The 23,199-nt window shown below is 40.0% G+C and overlaps 1 protein-coding gene across 6 annotated transcripts in view; it reads right to left on the bottom strand.

Moving 5' to 3' along the window:
* RBM33 (RNA binding motif protein 33) overlaps positions 1-21,642 on the bottom strand; it is a 99,197-nt gene extending 77,555 nt beyond the window's left edge. For 5 of the 6 annotated variants that reach the window (XM_083827364.1, XM_083827365.1, XM_083827363.1 and 2 more), the window contains exons 1-6: positions 21,423-21,639; positions 11,873-11,951; positions 6,905-6,953; positions 4,804-4,880; positions 2,419-2,719; positions 1,197-1,304 (exon numbers count right to left, since the gene is read on the bottom strand). In XM_083827364.1, coding sequence (XP_083683490.1) covers positions 1,197-1,304; positions 2,419-2,719; positions 4,804-4,880; positions 6,905-6,953; positions 11,873-11,951; positions 21,423-21,450 — 642 coding nt within the window. In that variant the 5' untranslated portion in view covers positions 21,451-21,639. Of the gene's footprint in view, positions 1-1,196; positions 1,305-2,418; positions 2,720-4,803; positions 4,881-6,904; positions 6,954-11,872; positions 11,952-21,422 lie in introns of all 6 variants that reach the window. The other variant, XM_083827366.1, reaches the window with a different exon arrangement.
* Between the last annotated feature and the right edge of the window lie 1,557 nt (positions 21,643-23,199).

Consider the following 23,199-nt stretch of genomic DNA (forward strand, 5'->3'; position numbering starts at 1 on the left):
CATGCTCTCAGCCTGTGGCTGCAGACAGGACAAGTGCATCAGACTGCTTATAAAACACCAGGAGGAAACCATTTATCCAGTGAATGGACAAAAAAATAGATCTCTAAATGCTGTAAAGGTTTTTGGAAGAGTAGATTTAATTTTTAGGAAATAAACTATGTTTAAGGTATATTTGGTATAGACTGTTACGACTGCACAGAAAAAGAGTGAACAACATAGGTGGGTTCCTTTCAATGTGTCTCTGTTCCTCTGCCAAAGAATGCTGGTTTATTACCATTTTGATGCAACTGAAGAATATCACAGCACACCCATTTGTTAGAACCTTACAGAAGAATGCTGCTTTGTCTTTGAGGAATTAATTTTCTGATGAGCTCAGGCTCCAAAGAGGGAACACACTCTGACTACACTTCTCAGCAGGTATTACACTCAATCCTATTTAATTAAGAACTGGATAAAAGTAATATGAAAACGGATTCCTGGTGGGGAAAGGAAAAAAAATCCCTTTGCAATCCACACCAAAAGCTTGCTGCAAATTATGAACAGGTATGATACCACTGTTTCAGGCTATAACGAGTGAACATATACTTGACAGCTTTTGGCATAAGCTTTCTTCTCACAAATGATGGAACTTATTTTCTTTCCCAATCGAAGAATTAAAATAAACTTCATAAAAAATTCTGTCCCAATACAACTTCTTTCAAAACAACAATCTGGTCTTTGCGTTTCTGACAACGGAACTTTGCCGTTCTGACATACAGAACATTTCATGTTCACACTCCTCAAAATGGGCTACCTGAGAGCTATACACTCTCAACAGCAGTGAATTATCTGTCTGGAAAACAATGCACCGTAACTACCTGAGATTTTAACAGACAACCTAAATATGACATAGCGTTACTATCATTCTCCTACCGAAAAGCATCCCTGAAGTTTCTAGTGCTGAAGCCAAGATGAAACATTGTCACTTTGAACTCTCCCTTATGATTTTCAGCCCAAGGGGCAGACTTTTTTTTTTCATTTTTTTTAATATCTGACAATACAGATGCTATTGCAACTCATCCTACATAAACACTAATGCCACTGATAATCCAACATTGGCAAAGCTGCATCAGCTCTTACCCACCAATATTCACAATTCCAGAAATTCAAATTCTGAAAAATCATTAATTTGATTGTCCACTAAATTCACCACATACCTCTTCTGATTCATTTGTTATTGTCTGGGGTTCTTCCAGCTCCTCATCAGCTGTATATTCTTGTTCTTCCATTGCTTGCTCATTATATGACTGCATGTAATCTTCGTCCTAAAGGAATAATGCAAGAAGATGAAAAGACATAGGCAAACTTTACAGCAACACAAACCTGTCAAGAAAAGGTGTCTGTATGCATTGTTATTGTTACCAGAACTGGAAGAGAGGTATTGTATCTATCAGAATTCTCAATTATAAGTGACAGATTATATACCATTACCACGGCTTTTAACTGGACAATTTCAATATTACCAAAATTATAACCAAAACATTTTTATATCCCAGCAATGGCATCACAAAGATCCTGTCTATTACTGCTTAGCCCATCTACTTCTGTATTTCATTTTGATTACAAATTCAAGAACCAAAAACTGCAGTAATTTCTTTCTAAAAGAAATATGCACCTATAGCACGTATATGTTAATATCAGGTTTCAGCTCATCAAAAATGTAAATATGCTTACAAGATTCTCTAATTATTTGAGTTACATTCTGCACAATCCTGAGCAACTCTCTACAATTCTCAACAATAAAGTAGAGAAAAAGTTTGCTGAGATTTTAAGGAATCTCACTGATCACATACAGTTTTAATTAAAATTGAATCATTTAACTAGCAATTAAAGGCACCATGTGTTCTCTAATATACAGTTTAAATTATTCCAAATTATGCAGGTGACATTTTCTCAACTAACCTCCAATCTCTTTATTCAGGTTTAGACAGTTCTCACTTACAAAAAGGATGAACAAGCAGGACATCAATCACTTTGGGATATTAGCACCTTAAAGATGTCTTTAGCAGGTCAATAATCTTTTCACCTTCGAAGGACTTTATCAGATCTTGTCTAAAGCCTGGATAAAAGCTTTTGCATTAAGTACTTCTAACAATTGGCAGTGTATCTCCACCACACAAAGCTGTTTTCTTCCTTAAGGATACAATCCTCAAGGTCATGATTCTCAACTGCCTTCCAGCATGACAAAGGAGCATTACCTACCGCCAAACAAGCTGTCAACACAAACTTTGTCACAGCCTAGATAAAGAAACTGGCAGACAGTGATAATAGGTCTAATTTCCCCTACTCCCTAGGGAGGTAAACAGATTTCAAATCAGTCTGAAACCCTATGCACATGAAGCAACGTTATCTTTGAAGATACAATAGAAAGAAACTCACTGGAAATTCATCTAGGGGTTCATTGATTTCAAGGTCTAGCACTTCATCATCTTCTCCAGGCTCTTCCCCATATTCTATTTGGTCTTCTGTCAGTTCAGGATCGTTGCCTTCATAATGTCCTTCCTCTGCATACTCTGAAGCATACTCTTCAGGTGCTTCAGATTTGTCGTAACCAATTTCATCTTCCCCTTGGTCATACTCAGACTCATGTTCTATTGATTCATCATTGATGGTCTCAGAGAGTTCGTAGGATGTAAGTAAGCCAGATGTAGCGTCGAGGCTAACTGTGACACCTTGGGAACTACAGCATAGGGGAAAAAGATTCAAAGGTTGAAATATAACAGTCAAGTGTACTCACAAAGACTTAGCAAAACAAAGCCAACAGACACACATTCTCTAAGTTGGTAGACAAAATTATACCTCACACACTATTTGACTCCATGCCATACTTTCATAACGCATACTGTCTTGCAGCTTATCACGAACTGCAGGCTATTTGACCAGGGGAATCAAACCAACCAGATGGTTTAACAGGTCAAACTGGCAAAAGTCCTGCTCAGTAACCAAAGCAGGCTGGATTTAATTTTAATTCCAAGACTAACAAAAAAATCCACAAAATTACTACAATTGCATCTGTTTTCCCAATCTCTCAAAATAAACTGGTGAATTAGTTTTTTATTAAATGCATTAATATCGCTCCTTCTTCATTACCTTGAATCCAAACTTACATTTTATGACAGATTTCATGTTCTACTTTATGTAAAATATATAGTCAAATTTACAAATATATATGTATGCGTAAGACTTTAAATTAGTAACAGCACTGGCAGAGACAATGAAAAAAGCAATCGAAATGAAAAACAAAGATTATTATCTGGAGAAAAAGCAAAACTCAGAATTTACTGTTTACAATAGCTACTGTCATCAACACATAAAAGAGTGACTCACCAACTGCAGACTAGTTATAAAAGCAGGGAGAAAAAGCTCTTATTGATTTGAGAGTTCTGGGTACAAGGAAAACAAAGATTGTTTTTTGTTGTTTTTTAAATTACATTCCTATTATTTACTATTTTCATAAGTCTGGGGGCACAAGTTCCAGGCAGCTTTGAGCAATTTGCATCTATCAGATGGAGAAGATGTAATACAATAACCAAAACATTATGCAGGATTATCATTATCCTCCCAACTACAGAGGAATATACAGATGAGTTTCAATGGAAACAAAGGGAGAGGAGCGGACCAAGGCTTTCATATCCTGGCAATAAAGCTGCTAAAAATGCAGAGATCTGCTTCTACTGGGTAATATTATCACACTCCTGGTACTTCCTCAGCACTAGTGCAGTCATACGGCTATCCCTGCTGCCCATGGCCCACAAAGAGGAAATCCAGAGCAGAAACAGCAAGGACTAACTGGGACTCCCCACGTTGAAGGGAACACTCAAACTCTCACTCCTCCAGGGAAGAGAACAGCAGCCAGTAAAGAGATTGATGGTCTCAATGGTGAGGTATTTCACCCTGCCTTCATCAATCCAATACAGGGAGATGTCCCTCGTCCTAATCCAGGCCAAGGATAGAACAGAGATCTCGGAGCAACATGAATATACCCCTTCAGAACATACACCTGCACAGCACGACATCAAGGAAAAGCAGCCAGGAAAGACAGAGAGCATTAAATGCAGCAGTGATACTACATCACTTCTCCATCACAAGCATCTTGTAATCCCTTTTAGTCCAGCTTGAAAAGTGAAACTATCAGGACTTTTGTTTTGATTTGTAGCACCCATAATTAAGTGCTGGATCCGTATCAACACAGAGTATTCACAGGGCAGGTTCCTCACCAAACTCCCATGGAAGTAAAACCCTGCTCAACTGTACAGACCCCGTACAAATTTCCTGCTGTGTACTGTACACAAATATTTAAGCCACATTTCATGCTTTAGAAACCACGGAGATCCCCTCCTCAAGGTCTCAGGAGGTAAGATACATTTTTAAAAGCAGGATGGCAGCAAAAAAAACAAGAGATGAAAGCCTACAACAATAGAAAAAGCACAGAACAAGAGCTCTGTAAGTACTTGCAAACAGTTCTAAATAGCATAGGAAATGATATGGTTTCTTCTTTAAGCTTTCTGGATATTTTTTATAGTTTTGGGTTATGTTCATTTTATTAGATTCAAATAAATAAGCATTGTTTTACTGACACGTTAACAATGCCACTGAACACATATATACACATAGAAAGTAGTTGATCGAATAAGAAGCAAAACTACTTAACGTATGTAACTAGTAACTACTAAACTGAGTTATTATCAGTAGTAGTCGTCAAAAACTTATAGGTTATACATATAGCGTAATAGTTATTCAAAACACTGGATTTAGAAAAGATACCCAAATTCTTGTTCCTCTTCATTGTCACTTTGCAGAAGATCGTCGTTCAACTCCTCATCTGACAAGTCTGACTGATTCTAGGTTTCAGAAAAAGTCAATCATGAGCATAAAATATGGATACAAACTATAGAAACTACTTAGTGTTCAGAAGTTTGTTTGTTTTTTTAAATGAGGATCTTCAACAAAATTGCCCAGCTCCACAAGAAAAAATATACCACTCAAGATAACAAATCTGTAAATAAATGTTTGATGGTTGAACAGAAACTTCCAAAACTCAAATCTGCCCAGCTATCAAGACTATTCACTGAGGTATTTCCAAATATAGCCAAAAATGACCATTCACTTAAAGAAATACCAGGATGAGAGAAAGGTTAGCATTATTTAACTGCCCTGTGACCCTGATACATTAGGCAAGTCAAAAAAAAACACTGAATTGCTCTTCTTTTTAATGAGCAGATACTTAGGAGCCTGGAAAAATGATATAATGATATTAAGAACATTGACAAAATGTTTATATATGATATGAAAAACAAAGTAGTTTTCAAGTGAATTAAAAACAATATTGTGCCTTTTCTGAACTCCTCCTAATTTGTCGATCATATTTTCAGTTGCTTCATGCATTTATTTTGTTTTATTTTGTTTTAAATAATTACACTGTAAAAGAGATAACTACAGTTTTGCTCAGCAACATTATTTCCATCCCCCTGAAGTAATGGGGGCAGAAAGGTTACACAAGGGTAGACTTATCTAAAAGTACTTGGATGAGATTAAGTAGAAGCAAGTTTAGCCTAAATAGCTCAGGGAAAACTTCCTGAGAAACCTATTATTACTCCACCATATAAGTCCATACCCAGAGATACTGCTGAGAGCTCTGGAAAACTGAAAATAAGACTAAGAAAGCAAAAGAACACGTAATACATTGGAGAAATCTAGTATCAATTTATATTCATACAGACAAATTTTAGTGAGTAGCTTTATCAACTTTATTTCAACTACAAAGATTTAATGTTAAGTGCTTACATTTTTCATAACCAGCAAACTAGTCACAGGGTTTCCTATCTTTAACGGGGATTACTTACAGAACAATTTCACAAAGCTAGCTTCTAACATTTAGAGTGTGAAGCTACATCAATTAAAACTCAACTTTCACCAGATCTGTGCTTCTTAAACCTATTAATCTCCAGCTACAACTTTAAGAACTATTTTCTAATTGAACTCATTTAGCAAATAAAGAGGAGAAAGAAGTGACCAGCCAGTTTTGATTTCCCAAACAGAAGCCCTGCCTCTTCTTGCAGGTATCAGGCAAATCCAAACAGGCAATCCAATCTTTCGTGCAGTTCCATTTTGGAAACACATACCACAGAGTGAAGAGTCTAGAGCAGTCATAAGGAAGCTCATTTATGTTCTCCAACACTAGCTCTTCCCACATCCTTCCTTTACTGTAGAAAGGAAAATCCTCTGCCTACTTGTTATGTAAAGTAGCAGCAAATGAAGTGCAGTGGGTGGATCTTTAATAGACACCACTGACTGCCTTTTTTTTTTTTTTTTTTTTTTTTAAAATCACTCACCATCCAGAATGTACCAGAGCACCTCAAACAGATCTCTGTATAACACTGCTGGGAGTGAGCAGCAAAACACTACTGGTATTTTGACAAATAGCTTTTAATAGCCAGGAAACTGGCAGTTGAAATGAATTCTCAAGAATCCTGACCAGCTGCAGAAAGCATATATACATGCATATATATATATATATATATATTTTAATTCCGTCAATCTGAGCTTCAGATAAATTGATTTTGAGAGACATCTCTTTTTTCTTTTGAACTGTGTGTTACAAGGAGAAATGTTACCTCAGGAAAAAATGTACTCAAATTTTATTAAAATCACCAGACTTGGAAGTATTTCACAAAAGCAGCAGAGCTTTGGGTTGAAAGTGCTCTGGCAAGACAGCAGATCAGATACCTGAGCAATGTGGCTCTCAGGCTTCAGGGAGGTGACCGTATGATACGTAAAAGGCCGTATCAAATAACTGGAGTGGATGAGCTGAACAAGATTCACATTTCAATATCCGTAACAATTCACTTTAATACATCTCTCTTACCTTTTTGCCAGCGAGCAAATCCTCTCCAAGCAAATCATCATCAAGTTCACTGGAAAATATTAACAAATTTTAAAAAGTTGAACCTTAGAAAACAGAAATAAGCACCATATGTGCCTTAAAAAACTAACTTGAGATTTGTCACAGACTCCACACAAAGCTTTCCTTTTAACAAAGCATTTAGCAAGCTGAAAAAGATGTTAAATGCATCAGACAAAACACAAATACTGCTGTTGTGCAAACACTTCATTTTCAGACCATCTCCTTTCCATATCCCTCCAATTATGATACAGTACACAGACCTAGACAAAGTGCAGACATATAAGACACAGCTAGATCCTCCTCGTCAGGGCCATTTGAGCACACTGTCCAAATTATTGTTTCCTACTTCCGTACAGAAGCAGCAGGTAGGACAGTGACATGCTGTAGGCACAACTCAGCCTACAGGCCACCACGTGGTCCCAGCTGCATTTCAGGAAGGAGGCGCACAGAGACCACCTGGCTTGGGAGGTGGTAAGGCCCAGATCTTTCATAAATGCCCCCGAATTCAGGAACAGGAAAAGTCAGGTCAGTCAAACAGACATTTGCTGGGCTACAGAAATCAAATATATGGCTCACTACCTCTTTGAGAGCGACTAACAATTCAGGAAACAAAAATACCCGGCATACTATTACTAAACTTCTTCCATCACATACAGTCTCTTCCGTAAAGAAGATGCAACACAAAGAACTACAGTCTCACTATTTAAGATCTTAATTACTTAATTTCATTCTGCCTTCAGCCCCGTGCCAGGAATAAAGAGATTCCCCCTTCTATAGAAAATATTTATTACTGACAAATGCTCCTATCAGAACGCACACATCCCAATACTAAAATAAGATGGCAGTGATTTGAAATATGAGCTGTAATTCAAGAATGGGAACCTATTTTAACCTGCATGTCTTGGCAGACCTTAAAAAAGAAAAACAACATGGGCCTTGGATATTACATAAAAATAAATACCCCAAAGTGAGAATGGGAACTAAAGTTAAGGTTTCGTCATACCTGAACCTACAAGAAAAGGCATATTTGCTACTCTTTTATAGCAGCTGAGAGGAAATTCATACTGCAGTAATTATGTGTAAGAGGTCTTTAGGATGACACTGGAATACCTGGAATGACAGAGGAATAACTGAGGTAGTCAATCCCAAGACAGAAATTAGTGCTAGACATTGATAGGTACATGTCTTTAAGACCTAGCTAATGTACAGATAATGCATGAAGAAAATCGTCTGAGAGAACTGCTTGTATTCCACATCATCACTGAACAGGATGTTATCAGCAGCACACAGTATTTCTCCATACTGATCTCAAACAGTTCCAGGAATGTCTGAACATTAACAACCAGCAACTGCTCTGTGTTCACTGCAATATTAAACAAAAATTGGGACATAAGACATATCCCAAAGAGTAAAATGGTTAGCATTTAAGGCCTTTATTTCAGAGACAGAAAATTCTATGTAACAGAACTGGTTCTGGAAGAGTTTTTAGCCACACCTGAGGTAGGAAAAAGGCACTAATCTCTTCAGCACGGAATCAGTAATCTGACAAAAGCACAAAGATTTGAGAAGATTTCCCAGCACCATGGTCCACCACTGACAGCTTTTAGTAAAGGTGCACAAAAGAAATTCAAATAGACAGCAACAGCATGTGTTGTAGCAACATTCAAAGACAAAATGCAAGTTCAGCTAGGAAGAAGATCAAGTCAGAAGGAATGATAGAGATAATGAAAAATTAAATTCATTATCTAAATATAATTAGGGCTATTCAGGATATAACTAAAAAAATCCTTGATGCAATTTTTTTCTTTTTTTAAGACATTTGGTCAATAGAAGTAATTGCATACGTATTCTAGGTTTTTTTGTCTGTTTTTAAATCCTTGGCCTATTACATGACAGACCAAAAAATGTGTATGAGCACATAAATGAAGCCCATGACAACAGAAACAAAGGTTTTTCATACAATGGTATTCACCATTTGCACTGGTAATTTAAAAGAAAAATCAATGTTGGTAACTGTTTGAACCAAAGTAACAGTGAAAAGCCTGAACAGTAAAGCAGACATCATCTCAAGCTTCTTCTAACATAGCTTAATCTGAAGTTATATATCAGAAAAGAGGGACCAGAACTACCAGATCTATTTAAAGAAACAAACGGAAAAACACACACAAATATTAGAAGATCTTCAGTTAGCAGAGAAAAACAGATGGTTGGGAGCCAATACCGCACAGAGCCATACAATACAAATTAAACTGGAATAAAAGTACACATCTGTGACAGTTTCAAAGGCAACCAATCCTCACTATCACCAAGACACAAAGGTCTTTCCAACACTGCAGTTCTAGGAAAACAGGGCTAAAATAATCTAGTTCACTGCTCTCAGAAAAGACAGACCCATTGCCTGCCCTTCCTCACCTCCCAATATTCAATGTTCCCCTCACTGAATAAACTCAGCTCATCAAATCAGGATGAGAAAATAACATGAAAAAAGAAACAACAAAAAGGGAAAGGTTTTCTGTCAGTATAGAGAAATGAACTGTCTCAGAGAAGAGTCAGAACAAAGAAATTTCTACAAAAATCAACTATTAAATCACTCCTGTCATCTCACAGAATAGCACCAGAACAGCACGTTTTTCCCAAACCCAAGCTTTGGGCTACTTAGAGAGATAAATATTTAAGTTAACAGCCCGTGATAAACACATCAGACTATATGGCCCTTTCTGGCCCCCGATTTCATGAGCATGCCTCATTAAACATGAGCATTAGCAGGAACAAGTGTTTTGGAAAAGAATTTGTAATAAAAAAGGGCAATGGGAAAAATTCTCCAAGAACAATGTTACATTTGTACTCCAAAATAACAGGGGCCTTCCAACTCTCAGCTATCACCCTCCAGTGTTTGGGAACAGTAAGAGATCTGGAAATCCACAATGGTTTATATGTCTGGGACACAGGACTCAGTTAAAAAGCAACGTATCAGCGATCAACTCTTTTCGAACTGCGTAACTCCCTCACCCTCATCCCCCAAAAAATCAATTTAGGTTGCAAAACAAAGCATGAGGGACCAAAAAGTCGACTGTGTTCGTTCAGCTTCTTTTCCCCTGCCATATTCAATAACCTGTGCCCTATACTGAACTAGGACAGTAGTTAGAAAAACTCAACTACATTACGCAACAACATACCCAGGGGTAAGGCATTTACAGCTGCCCAGGCAACCACAAAACTTAACACATCCAAAAGATAGCTTTGCAATCTAGCAAGAAACATCACTAAAACAATAATTCCAACACATTTGCAAATGAAATAATATTCTATCAGATAAAGTTGTAAAAAAAAATTCTCTCCAATGATCAGCAAGATGAAACTCTGGAATCTCTAGCAGTGCACCTAAAACCACTTCCCTTACAATTGCACTCAAGAACAAACAAAACATGATAATTCATCGTTTCTAATTACACATAGCTAATAATAGCAAGAAAAACAAGCACATAAATGAAAGAACTTTCTTCTAAAACTGCGTGCTTCAAAGTCTCAACTTGGTGAAAATGCCCTACAGCCTTCAAGTCCTATAAAAAGAGCTTTGTCACAGGGCATTCACCTCCAGCAGTAAGTTTAAAACTTCTTCCCTGCAGAACTGTTCCCCAAGAACAGTTGTTTGACTCTTCCACGTTTTCCATGGTAATAAGAGTAGGGCAGCTAAAAATAATGGGACTAACCAACATTTAAAAGCCCACCTATTCACCCCATGAAGTCAGTTGTACAGGCAAAAAGTTCAGAAAATCGTATTTTAATACAAAAGCATTTGCCTGTGACACAGGCTTTAGTATTCTGGGGTGCATTGTGCTACCTCAAGCATGACACCACAGCTCTGGGGCTGGGAGGCAGCACAGTACAGTGACCTAGCTTGAACGAATTATTTTAATTGCATTCTCAAAGCAGATCAGTTCCTTGATGCAGTTTTCACCATCCAACTTAACAAAACAATTGTGCTGGCTTGACAAAGCAGCAGATATCCCTCACAGCAGCAGAACAAACTGTACATTCAAGATATTGTCTGAGTTCCTTATTCATTCTTCCTCACCTCCTACAGCAGTGAAAACTATTTAACCTAGCAGGAAAGCATGGAAGAGGAAACTAATCCCTTTGGAATGACAATAAGCATACAGTAGCTGGTTCACTCCCAGGGCTCAGCTCAGTGGAAAACTACTTACAGTACAATTTGTTTACCGGAGTCACGGGGGCGATTATTAGATAAGACAAGTTCTATTCCAATTTTTTTTCCCTTTTTACAGTGAAACACATTGACCTCTGGCAAAGTTTGAACAAGCTTCTCTGCTACTAAATAGGACTAACAATAAAGCAGTTTAACAAGTGAAAAGTTTCCTGCCAGAAAGGACAAGTTTAGCCAGCAGCTAGACTCATCTTTTGCAGTTAGAGTGCCTTCACATAAAAGGATATGCACTTATTCTCCCCAAAAATAACCAAGTTCGTGCATACTTCTAAATCGTTATAGCAGTCGTGTTTTCAATAACAGCCCGTATGTAAGCTCAATTACTCTTATATTTTGAGAATAAGAATTTAAACATTAAAACCTCTCAAATTCAAGTACCAGAAAAAAAAAATCTATTTAAGCCAACCATTAAGACCCTGCTAAAGACTTAGAGGAAAAACAGGGCTTTTATTGTAAATTTAATTACATACCACAAATGCTTTATATTTATCTAATTTTAAATGGCATCTCTTCATAGAGCACTCTAAATTCCTCAAGATAAACATACATTTGGCACAGTCTAGCAGCTGCTGACACATGCATAACAACCAACATCTTCATTAGTATCTGAAAGTGCACTACTGTAAATATTAGAATACAAAATGCCAGAACAGCAAAACACAGCAATGTCATACAGAAGCTAAACATGAAAATATTCTACCCACCTGTCCCAGTCATCATCTCCAGCTCTTCTTCTCCAAGACCTTTCTGCACCAGGCTTATCAAATTGATCAAAGTCGTCATCTGTAGGGGAAAAAAAATAAAGGCAACTACATGAAATAATCCTTATTGAAATTCAAGGAGGTTTCTGAAGCAACCACTTCAGTATGGTTTTGTTTGATTTTTCATACGATGCAACGATAATTTTTTCACTTTCTATTTTAATGAGAGAACCAGATAAATACCGACTTGTTTCAATAATTAAAAAAAAATGGTGTAAAAAAGCTCATAAAGCTCAAGTACATTTGAAAACGGAGGGAATTAAGTTTGCCAGTCCTCTGCTCACCTTAGGTGCAACAAGCCTATCTGTCCACACTGAGCTCTTGCAAGAGTACTTTGAAAATGGCAGCAGACAGGGAAACGGCACAAGGCAGGGAGGTACCAGAACCCCCCAAAAAGAAGAGGGAAGTCAGGTGTAAAACACCACCAATACCTCAGCTGGGGCTTTAAAAAACCTAGAAGCAGGTCACCCTGTATACCTAAGTTTGTACGTGCCTTCCAAAACAAGACTACTGCTCCATATATTTCTCTCACCAAGTAACCTCAGTTTACTCCGCCAGGTCACAAATTATTCTTACGCAGCTTAGTTTTTAAATGACGATTTCACTATTTAAAAAGATGAAATCTTCCATTTATCTGCAATAGAAATTCAAAGTTCATCTGCTCTGCGCAGACATCCAGATGACACATCATCTGCACGCTGGCAACACAACGTTCGGAACCTCAACCCTCGCTCCCCCATCCTCTGACTACAGCCCAACAGAGAAAGCAGACTAGAAATAGTGTTTTTTCAGCAATTAATGACTTGTTAAAGTCAAATAAATGGACAAATAAAAGTTATGCTCAAGACAAAGAGAAACTGTCTGCAGTTTAATGATCTCCAAATACAGGAAGCCAAACTACCCAGCCCTTCCAGCCATCCAGTCTGAATTGATGAACTCTTAGATGCCATATATCCAGTCAATCTCCTGGCTCAATATGCACTTAAATCTTTGACCAAATACAATGCCAATGATAAACTTCTTTTTTTGTGTTTTTAAGAGCTTTAAAAAAAAAAAAAAGCCTTCAGTTCTTTAAGCTCAGCTGCAACATCCTTTAATGAATATTCCTCACATGCAATGACAAACCTATTCACTTCATATAAGCAAAATACAGGTGTTGTGAGCAACTGAAAATTAAAAGGAGAGAAAGACATTAAAATTAAAATTTCTGTTTTGAAAGCTGTTGGTTTAACGATGTTGCCAGAGCTGATTTTTTTTTAATCATACGTAGATACAAAAATAAGACTGCTCAATATGAATTATAATGCCATACAAGTCGTGTATGGCAACTCGCTTCTTCTGGAACAGTAGATAAAAACAATTCCCCTCCATCAGGTTCCCCTCTTACTCCCTGTAGATAATTCTGTATTTTCACAAAGCTGCTATATGTTCGCTACTTTATATGGACTAATGCCACTGAAACAAACAGTAACCTCACATTTCTCTGCGCAAACATGTACATATCCCAACCTCCCTCAATTCCTATTCCTTTTCCAACCATAGGGAGAAGCCAGACAGACACCCAAGCACTTACTATCTTCGCTTGAACACCAAATTATCCAGCCTTGTGGTCTGTAAAAAATGCCACATTGCTCTCCTTACACTCAAAAACATGCTGCAGGGATTGTATTAGTGTATTGCTGTTTTAAGGGCACAAACATCCTGCAGTGTCGTTGTTCTTACAGCCGAATTGCAGTAACCACTGACTTGATGTAATCACCTCTAAAGGTGGTTTAAGGTAACGTGACTGGGTTTGCAGCAACCCAAAGCAGGAGTGTTTGCACACTAACACACCTCAAGACAACAATCACCACCTGCAAGGCAGTAACTTCTTACACTTTGCCTGCTCCTTGGCAAGAAACTGCAATTTTGCATCCCAGGCACCACTACTAGGAGTGCAGAGCAGTGTATTATAAATCAGTACAACTTGAGGATGGTATCTTAGCTCTGCCGTGACTCAATTCAGCACTAAACTCTTACACAGATGAACCTTCAGCCAGGTTTAAATCTAGACAAAGCTACAAGCCAAAACCTCATTCTCTGCTGACATTTCTCTACAGCGAAAGAAACGCTCTTCAATACAATTCACACAACTTTTCCAGTCCTGATAGTTAAGTTTCACTGCCATAAAAGTGCTTCAACTTATTACGACCAGTTAAAGAACAATACCAAAAGAGGGACCAAATTCCTGGTGTAGATCTGGACTCCTACTCAGCCAGCAACACAAACCTCCACCCTCCCTCCATCTCTTACAACATGTCCCAAATTCTCCCATTCTGCTCTTTATTTAAGAGCAATTCCTAACAAAATCTGAAGCTGCATTACATCCCTTCAAAGCCCTTCTTACAAGCCACCCCAGGCAGGATGCAAACAAAGGCTTCCAAAATGACTGACTGGCCTGTGTGCAGTGAGTGGGGCTCCTAAGAACCACTTCACATACGTCCCCGCCACCTCCTTGCTGCCGTCTGTCTCATCACCCACTTACAACACAAGGATCTTTGGGTCACAGGGAGAAAGCTTTTCTTTTGGGGCTTTGTATTTATTTGTTCTGTGACAGCTGACGCTGACAACAAGCATTATAAATTATGCCATTAAGCCCTTGCGCACTGACAGAGCCCAAAGCAGGCCGTACCTGTCCTTTAGAAAAGCAGGTTACAATAGTCATGCGTCTACAAAGAGCATTCAGTTCCAGCTTTGTGGTGAGAGAGCAAGCACTAAAACAGCACCGCAGGTGTAAGGCCTTGGTGTCTATGTGATACCTACAAAACCTCACGGAGGCACAGGGTTTTTTTCATTTCTGAAGCTACATTTTTCTTCTGTGTAGGAAGTAACATTGGAAAATACCAGCGATCGACAATCAGCATAACATGTATGGATGTTTCTCCTTGAAGAATTCAACGTTTGTGTCACACGTGGTTAAGTGCTCAGAAAACTCATCATCAGTCAGAGCACAAAACCACTGAGAGCAACAGCCAAACACTTTTTTTTTTTTAATTCTCAGTTCTACTGTGTTGGAGGTGAGAAAAGGGAAGGGGGGAAATCCATGCACATAATCCTTTTAAGCAGGAAGATGTCCATCTTTGGATGTGAAATGTTTTGTACTTCTTCCAGTAGTACCACTGCAGCCTAGGAAGGTAGTTGTACATCACAGCTGTTGCTGAGACTTGCAGTACAATGCCTATGGCTCCTTGTTTCAGTTCAACATGGTCACCAAGATGTGCATGGATTAGCTGAGTATCACCAGGAAGATCCGAACAGGCAAGCACTAAATACACTGATCCCACCCCCCCCCCCAACTTCCAGGCAACATTGTAAGGAAAAAACCAAGGCCTATCACATACCAAAAAAGCACTAGATGAACGAGGAAGCAGGAAAAACCAGTTATGCAGGAAAACAAAAGAAATAATCCAACACTTGGTTCTCCCTCACTGCAGTACTAAGAAAAACACTGTTTCAGAAGCTTCAGAAAAGTTGGAACAGAGACTGACCAATGCTGCCTGCTTTGTTAGACCCGCCTGCCTCCCCAGGCTCCGGGCAGCTGCAAACCTAAGTACAAAGAGTGCCAAACACACTCGGTTCCCTACACTAAGAAGGTTTCTGTTTGCTTTGTACTTACCCTGCTGCAGCAACAGCAGTGCTGTAAGCTGTACTACAGCTTATTTTCTGCTTTTATGATGTATGACCAAAACTGCTTTTTGTTGGTTCTGTTTTATTTTTTTCCCCTGCTTACAAAGAACAGCTCATCCACGCTAGAAATCCACAGAATTATTTCTTCTTTGGCTATACTGATGGCAGTTTCCTGCTCTCTGGTCTCCCTTTCAATAAAATTTACGCTAATAATTTTCCATGTAAAATGGAAGCCTTAGCTACACAGTCAAGTCTCACAAGCGTAGGAGGTGAATCAGCAAGAACACTGCAGAGCAGAGCTCTTACACATCTTAAAATGGTACCAGCGTAGCCTAAAAAGGTAGTCCCACATAGCAACTGTTGCTAAGATGGAGTATTTTACTGCAATGAGATGGCCAAAACTTCTCGACTAGGAAAAACAGTTGATGACTGCACTGCTCTTGCTACAAATACACCTGCACGCTTTTTGGAACACTAACTACACCTCGTAAACCTCCTTAGCAGCTCAAGATTTTGTATTTTGGTCCACTTCAATATTTCACTACCATGAATATGGAACTTACCATTACTTTTAGGCATTGAGAAAGCATCAAAAATGTCTCCTTAACCTAAACAAGATGGAGAAAAGCTATTTCTTGCAACAATGATCCAATAGTTCAATGGAAAAAAAAAAAAGCATCACGCGCTGCTTACCCAACAGGTCTTTTAAAGTAACTATGCTGTATTGCTTCTGGGCAGAACAGAAGGGGGCTATTAAAAAGAAGGGGGAAAAAGAAATGAAAAAAGGAAAAGTCATTTACCACATGGCAAAACACTTCTCTATGCCTAGATATAACACTGAATGCAGTAATTTCATCTTGATCTATCCCATTCCCCAACATCTTATTTAAAACACTCGACAGCATTACAAGCACGAGTCCCCATATTAAGAACAGCTTTTCTTTATGCAACAGTTTTTGTACAGAGCATTTTTCTTCATATTGCACTGCAAGATGTTACCCAATACACAGGTATTGTAAAGCCCAGATTTCCAGGAACTGAGTACACCATTTAAATGCAGAGCCTAACAGCCAACGTCAGTATCTCACCATGTCATATAGAGAAATGTCTACAACAAGGGACAGAGATGTAACTGTTCTATTAACACCGGTAGAACAAAAACTTGTGGTAACTAATCACAACAATGTCTAGCAGTAAAAACTCAAGATAACACGAACTCCCGAACTGAAGCCTGTGATGTAAGCCAAACATTTTGAAGCAAGCTATGAATCCAGCTCACTACCGCATCATAAAAAACATATTCACTTGGACCGCTTCGTGCACAAGAAAACACATGCAGAAATACACCAGACAAACACCAACACTTTGGTTTGTGTGTTCTGGGACAGCCATCATATAGTCTTTATATTGGTAAACAATTACTCATTCAAGCCTTAAGTATTCAGTGACTAAGTGTTTGTAACAATATAGTAATTGCACAACACAGCCCTCCACTACTGTATTTCAGGGGTTCTTTCCAAATTATTCATATAGAATATTGTTTTGGTTTCTGAAAGAAATAAAGTAGAAAAATGAATTTCTACAGGAGACAAGTTGTTTTTACCTTCTTAAAAATCTGTTTCAGAGTTTGTAATGATGGAAAACAAGTCACTAACTATAAGCAAGAACAGAACTAACAACGATGTGCCACTAGGAATTGAAGTTGTCTTTGTCTTCAGTGCTTGCAAAAAATATCTTAAAGGGAAAGTAAGAAATAAAAAAGGACTTCATCTAAACACAAAAAACATTTCCAAAGCCCTCTTGGATTTGAAACTATATTTGCTTTGGAAATACGTTTTAAAAGTGTCATGGTTCCCTGCCTCACAAGCACACTGAGCAGCAAATGAAGGCCAAGAGTTTAAATGAAATCCACATGAGCTCGATTCCCAAATGGCTTTGGACACTGATGAGAAACATCTACTCTCCAGCATCTTTCATAGCCACCAAATGTTACAGTTGGAACTGAGGCTGCATAACAGCAGAGCATAATAAATGCAACACAGGACCAAACCCACTACTTATCTGGAGGTTTTTTGGGTTGAGCCTGTGACAATCACCACCTTCAGTATTCTAGACAATAAGTTGCGTAAGACCTAAGATCTGAGGTTTAGTATTTGATGCAATAAAGCATGGTTCAGTTTCGTCTTTCATTAAAACCAAGCGATGCTATGGTTATGTTTAATTTAAATGACCTTTGGTGAGATAATATTCAGAAAAAATGTAGCTCTTCGTGAAAGCTTTTCAAGGAAGCACTAAAATGTTTTAAATTGCTGTGTTTAAAAGCAAATCTGCCTGCCACAAGCTCACTCAAGTAGTATTTTTTTTTTTTTGGCACTAGCCCTCAGCTGATACAGAAGTCCATGTATTTGTACCTCACAAACTGCGAACTGTGTAGGCCTTTGTCACTTTGGAGTCTGTGTGTGTACATTCCAATACAAATTTAAGTTATAGTGGCCAGTTGCATCAGTCCACCTAGTGAGCGCAATATCCAGAAACTCAACCATGGCCAACGCTCTACCCACTTTCATCCAGGCATAAATGTAGAATTTGTTTCCAGTCCCTGAGTGCTGCTGTCAAGTAGCCTGAAGTACAACAAATTCAATTTCATTCAGACTGCAGAATATTTACTGTCTTTAAATTGGATAGTGACTCCACGATGCAGGGGAAGCTGCTTGCTGTGCTAGCAATATTAGCTTTTTAACAATTTTTATTAACAGCAGCACAAGAGGTTTTTAACGCCACTTCATTGCTAAGAATACAACGGCCTTCAGATTAATTAAATGAAATTAAAACAATGCCAGCTTGAGTTCAAACTGGAGAAATAACAGTCCCAGAGGTAGAGAAGCACCTATTCAGCTACTCTTGGTATAGGACTTCTGAGGAAAATGGGATAGACACGTATGGATGGGACCCTCTTCAGCTGTTTCTGTCTCCCACACTCTATACCAGCTCATCAGGATTCACTCCAAAGATATCTGCACTCAAAGTTTTCTAGAGTAAAGTTCATCAGAAGCAAATCAACCAGAAAAGAAGTTACAACAGCTTTCCCTTACCTCAGTAAGGGAGGGTTCATGCTTCCCCTGGTTCATGCTGGATGGGTTCCAGTGCTATCAGACGGCAGACTATCAAGAAGCGTTCCTTGTTTTGAGGGTTTGTTGTTTAGTTCTGCTGTAACCACCTCTCACTGAGTAAGATTACTACCATCAATTTACAGCTACATTTTACACATCAAGAAAGAAATTCAGCAGCTATACAACACAGCTGGTGTATTATACGCAGATGATGTTGGACTCAACACTCAACATGTTTGCTCTGGTCCTGGTTTTACACGCAAGTTTGCATCAAGCTTGGGAATCACTGCCTTAACCGTTATCAACTGATGATTGCAACTATGAGCAACTACCAGCCCTCAGAGTTCCGCATCACCACTAGCAGAGGCATCCTGAACGTACGTGTTTCGATACGGACACTCCAGAATAGGCAGCAAGTTGAATCAGGCCGCATGGCAAAGGAACTTGCGAGTTAATATGAAGTTGTGAATCACTCCCAGAGACCTCACAGGCCACCACGTGAAAACTTTCCAGTTTATGTTTGTGAAATCTATCACTGCAATAGTCTTAATCATCGTTCTTAGTATCTGGTTACAGATACAGAGGTACATATGAGTACTCTGTTATTAAGAATCAAGACAGTACTTCCCAAGAACTTAAAAAAAAAAATTATAAATGACCAGTAAGCCTACACACTGTCCTACAGACAAATCACCTTCCATCCCATCAAATGTACTTAAAGTGTTCAGCAGACAAAGCCATTTTTCAGCCCTGCATCATCTCTTTACAGAAGACTTAAAATTTAATCTGTATCTTCAACGACAAAACTCTCTTACTTTGCCAACTATTACCTTGAAATTATGTCAAATTAACATTCCATTTATTCTGCACTTCTTTACCAATTGTTTGTAAGCCAATTTTTTAAAAGAAAGCTCTGTATTGCTATTATGTCGATAATTTAAAGTCTTTGCCCATTCTAAAACAAACAAACAAAAAAAAACAGAAACAAGAAACCCTGAGAACTAAATTGAAAACATTAGCTCCTAAAGGTAGGACTTCAACTGACCAAAAACATTTAAGCCCAGTAATCACATATTCCTGGATTCCATTTTTTCCCCCCATTTATTACCACTATTGACTTTAGATACCAGCCTCTTTCCAAGTACAGCCGTATATACCATTGTACTGTAACTGCCATTTTTTTTAGTGGGTTTTTGAAGTGTATTTAGCAACTTCCATCAGGAATTTTACTTGACTAGTCAGATTAACATAAAGTGACACCTCTGTTCTCTTCATTTAGAAAAGCATTGCACACTGATCACCCAGATTAAAACCACCACTATTTATATGGGGCAAGGATCATATTTAATTGACTGCTATTTTATTGATGAGCTCAGCATTAACTCTGAACAAACAACTGCTTGCACCCATTTAGTGCAAAAGGATCCTAATTCAGTTAGACATAAGCAGTATTCCATCACAAAAAAATAAACTAGGAACTACAATCGCAGCCCTTGGTTCAAGGCTGTCTGCTGCATACACATTTACAGAATCATCTAGGTTGGAACGGACCTCTGAGATCACCTAGTCCAACCTCTGGCCTAACACAAGTCCTCCGCTATGAAAACATGCTCACTCAACTTGCAGCATTTATAAACACAAGAATTCAAGTGCTTAGAAAGTGACATTTCCTTTAAAATACCCTTTCCTCATAGCACTAGCAAAAAACTTTCAGATATAGCACATATATGCAAAGTTTACTTCCACATCAAAAGTAACTGAACCACAGTTAATAGCACAAATACTTTTGTAAAATAACTTTAACACTACAATGTAATTAACACCATTAAGCCAACGCTCAACATCCTCAGAATATTACCAATTAGCGCTGTCCTTTCTAGCCTTCTTCCCAAAGTTTTCAATTTTGAAATTTGGGAATTTCCTCGCAACGTTTACCTTCAGCAGTTGTATTTACATGCTTTGTTCACCACTGTTTGCTTAACTGGTAGCAGACTGACCACCCTGGCAAGGGATCCTGAGGACCAGCCACGCTCTTCTCTGTAACAGCTGCTGACAAGAAAAACTAACTAAAATCATCAGAAACTTTAGTACAGACAAGGAAAGATACTGTTAACCCTAACAAGCGTTTAACTAACCTGTTAGTCCTGTGAAAGGAGGACCCAGAACACCAGAAATAGATACTTTCTCTGAACTACATCTCTCCTGAAGATAGGTCACACAGGGGATCTAAGTCTTTTTTTCTTTAAAATCACTCGATCGAGTGTTTTAATTTTAAAGTCTACCTATCGCACCAACCAGAACAGCCCTAGCTTTCGCCTGTCACTCAAATACTGCAAGTAGGAGCCAAACGGAAGAGCAGTGGCGCACCCAAGAACCCTAGGACCACGCACTGATTTTGCTTTACGCGTTCCAACCGAGACGCTCTGCTTCAGGATCATCTGCGAAATAAAATTTTAGTTACTCCTTAGGTCAGAAATCAATTATTCGATCAGGACACCCGCACGGGGAGCGTAAAACCACGGTACCACTCACCTCTAAATAAACAGGAGCCTAAAACACATCCCACCCACCCACCCACCCACCCGGCGGTCCCGAGCCGAAAAAGGCGGCTGAAAAGCGTTCATGAGGGGGAAGGAGACGAGGGCCCCGCACCCCTCAGCACCCCTCACCCCTCCGTGAGGCGAGGCGAGGCGAGGCCCGGGCCCGCCGCCACCCACCTGCGCCTCCTCCCAGGGCAGCAGCCATGGCTCCTCGCCTCACCCCGGCGGCTCCCGACACCTCCTCCGAGCCGCCCCCGGGAGCGCTGGGACGGAGAAAGGCCCCGAGGAAGGGCCCGGCCTCAGCGCCCGGCGGCCGCCCCTCGGCGCGGCCCGGCCGCAGGAGAACAACAAACTACCACAACATGGCGACCGCCGCCGCTGTCGCCGCTGCCGCGCTGCACGCCGGGACGGCGGCGGACCGGCCCCGCCCCCGCGGGGAAAGGGGGGAGGGCGGTGGGCGCAGCTGGTTGGTCAGCCCGGGCCTTGTGCGCATGCGCCTCGCTCCCTCCCCTCGGCTCAGCCGGCCGGGTGGAGGAGGTGGGAGTGCGCATGTGCAGATGGGAGGGGGGAGCAGAGGGGAGGGGGCGTATAGAGGAGGGGAGAGGCAGATCGGGGAGGGGAGGGGGCGCGCATGCGCAGTGTGGGGAGGGGCTGGGCGGTTGTCATGGCGGCCGCGGGGCGCGGAGGGCCAACAGAGCATGGGGAGGGCTGAGGGGATGGGGCTGGGCGCTGCCTTGCTCGGCTCGGTGTCCCTGCAGGCCGCCCTGCTGCCCTTGTGGCCACTCCTCTGAGGTGCCTGGGCTCGGCTTCCCCTTCCTTGGCTTCTCAGCCTGCTGCTGGCTGCGGTGCTTGGAGCTGAGAGGGCAAGCAGTGGGGTTAGGGCAGGGAGGAGAGGTGCTGCACCTCGCTCCTCACACGCCTCTGTGGCACAAGGGCCTGTACAGGCTGTGCGGGGCATCGCTGAAGTGCCCTGTTCGTGTTAGGTTACACCAGTGCTTCGGTAGGCTGTAGGTTCTGCATGACACCCCGTCTTCAGCTGCCTCTTTCGCGAGGAAGAAAAATAATTAGCAACAGGATTAAAATAAACCCCAAAAGGAATAATTCCTATTATGAGTGGCCCTCTGTCTTCCAGGGTTTGAGTGTATAGGGAAGCTAGGCTTGGTTAAACAAGTTGATCATTTGTGTAGATCCTGCTTGCATCTACCCTCACACCTCACCTCTGTACATGTTTTTACTTTGCATGTTCAATGTCATAACATGCTACATCCAATTTCATTGCAGGTTAAACATCCTTTTCCACCACCCTTTCTATTAAGTACTTGTTTTTCTCTTAGCTTAACCATGTGCTCCCCTTTTCTGAAGGCCTAGCGCTCCTGTGCTAACAGGGCAGATCAGTTCACCTATCCCAAAGGAAACTAACTCACTAATCCCAAAGGAAACTGACTCACCAAAAGGAGCTGTTCATTTTCTTTCCAATGGGGGAACAGAACTTGCAGCATTACCCACACGCCACGCTAAACACAGTATAACAATGAGCCTTGGTACACAACAAACTTAGTTTATACTACTTGTGAAGAAGCCCAATCTGAACTAAAGCAATTTAATGGAGCCTCATGTAACAAGACTAGTTCAAGTAACCGGCAAAACTTTCCCAGGTGGCTAAGTCCTCATGGAAATAATTAACAATGTTAGTATTTAAATTATCAACATTATCTGATTAAACCCACGCTATGAGAATAGAGAAGTTCTCATGTCACTTTGTTCCAGGCTCCCTGCAGACTCATCTCTGCATTGCATTTGGTCTCATTTTTTAGCTTTGCTTCACAACTGTACGGCTAGAGATTTATTCTTCATATATTACTGCAAACTCACAGCCAAATTCTGACTTTAATTTAGGAAACAGACCATCAGTAGTTGCTGGTAATTTAATACGTAGTCCATCTGTCCAGCTCTG

Source organism: Anser anser (genome assembly GCF_964211835.1).
Source record: "Anser anser genome assembly, chromosome: 2".
In the NCBI taxonomy this organism is placed as follows: domain Eukaryota; kingdom Metazoa; phylum Chordata; class Aves; order Anseriformes; family Anatidae; genus Anser; species Anser anser.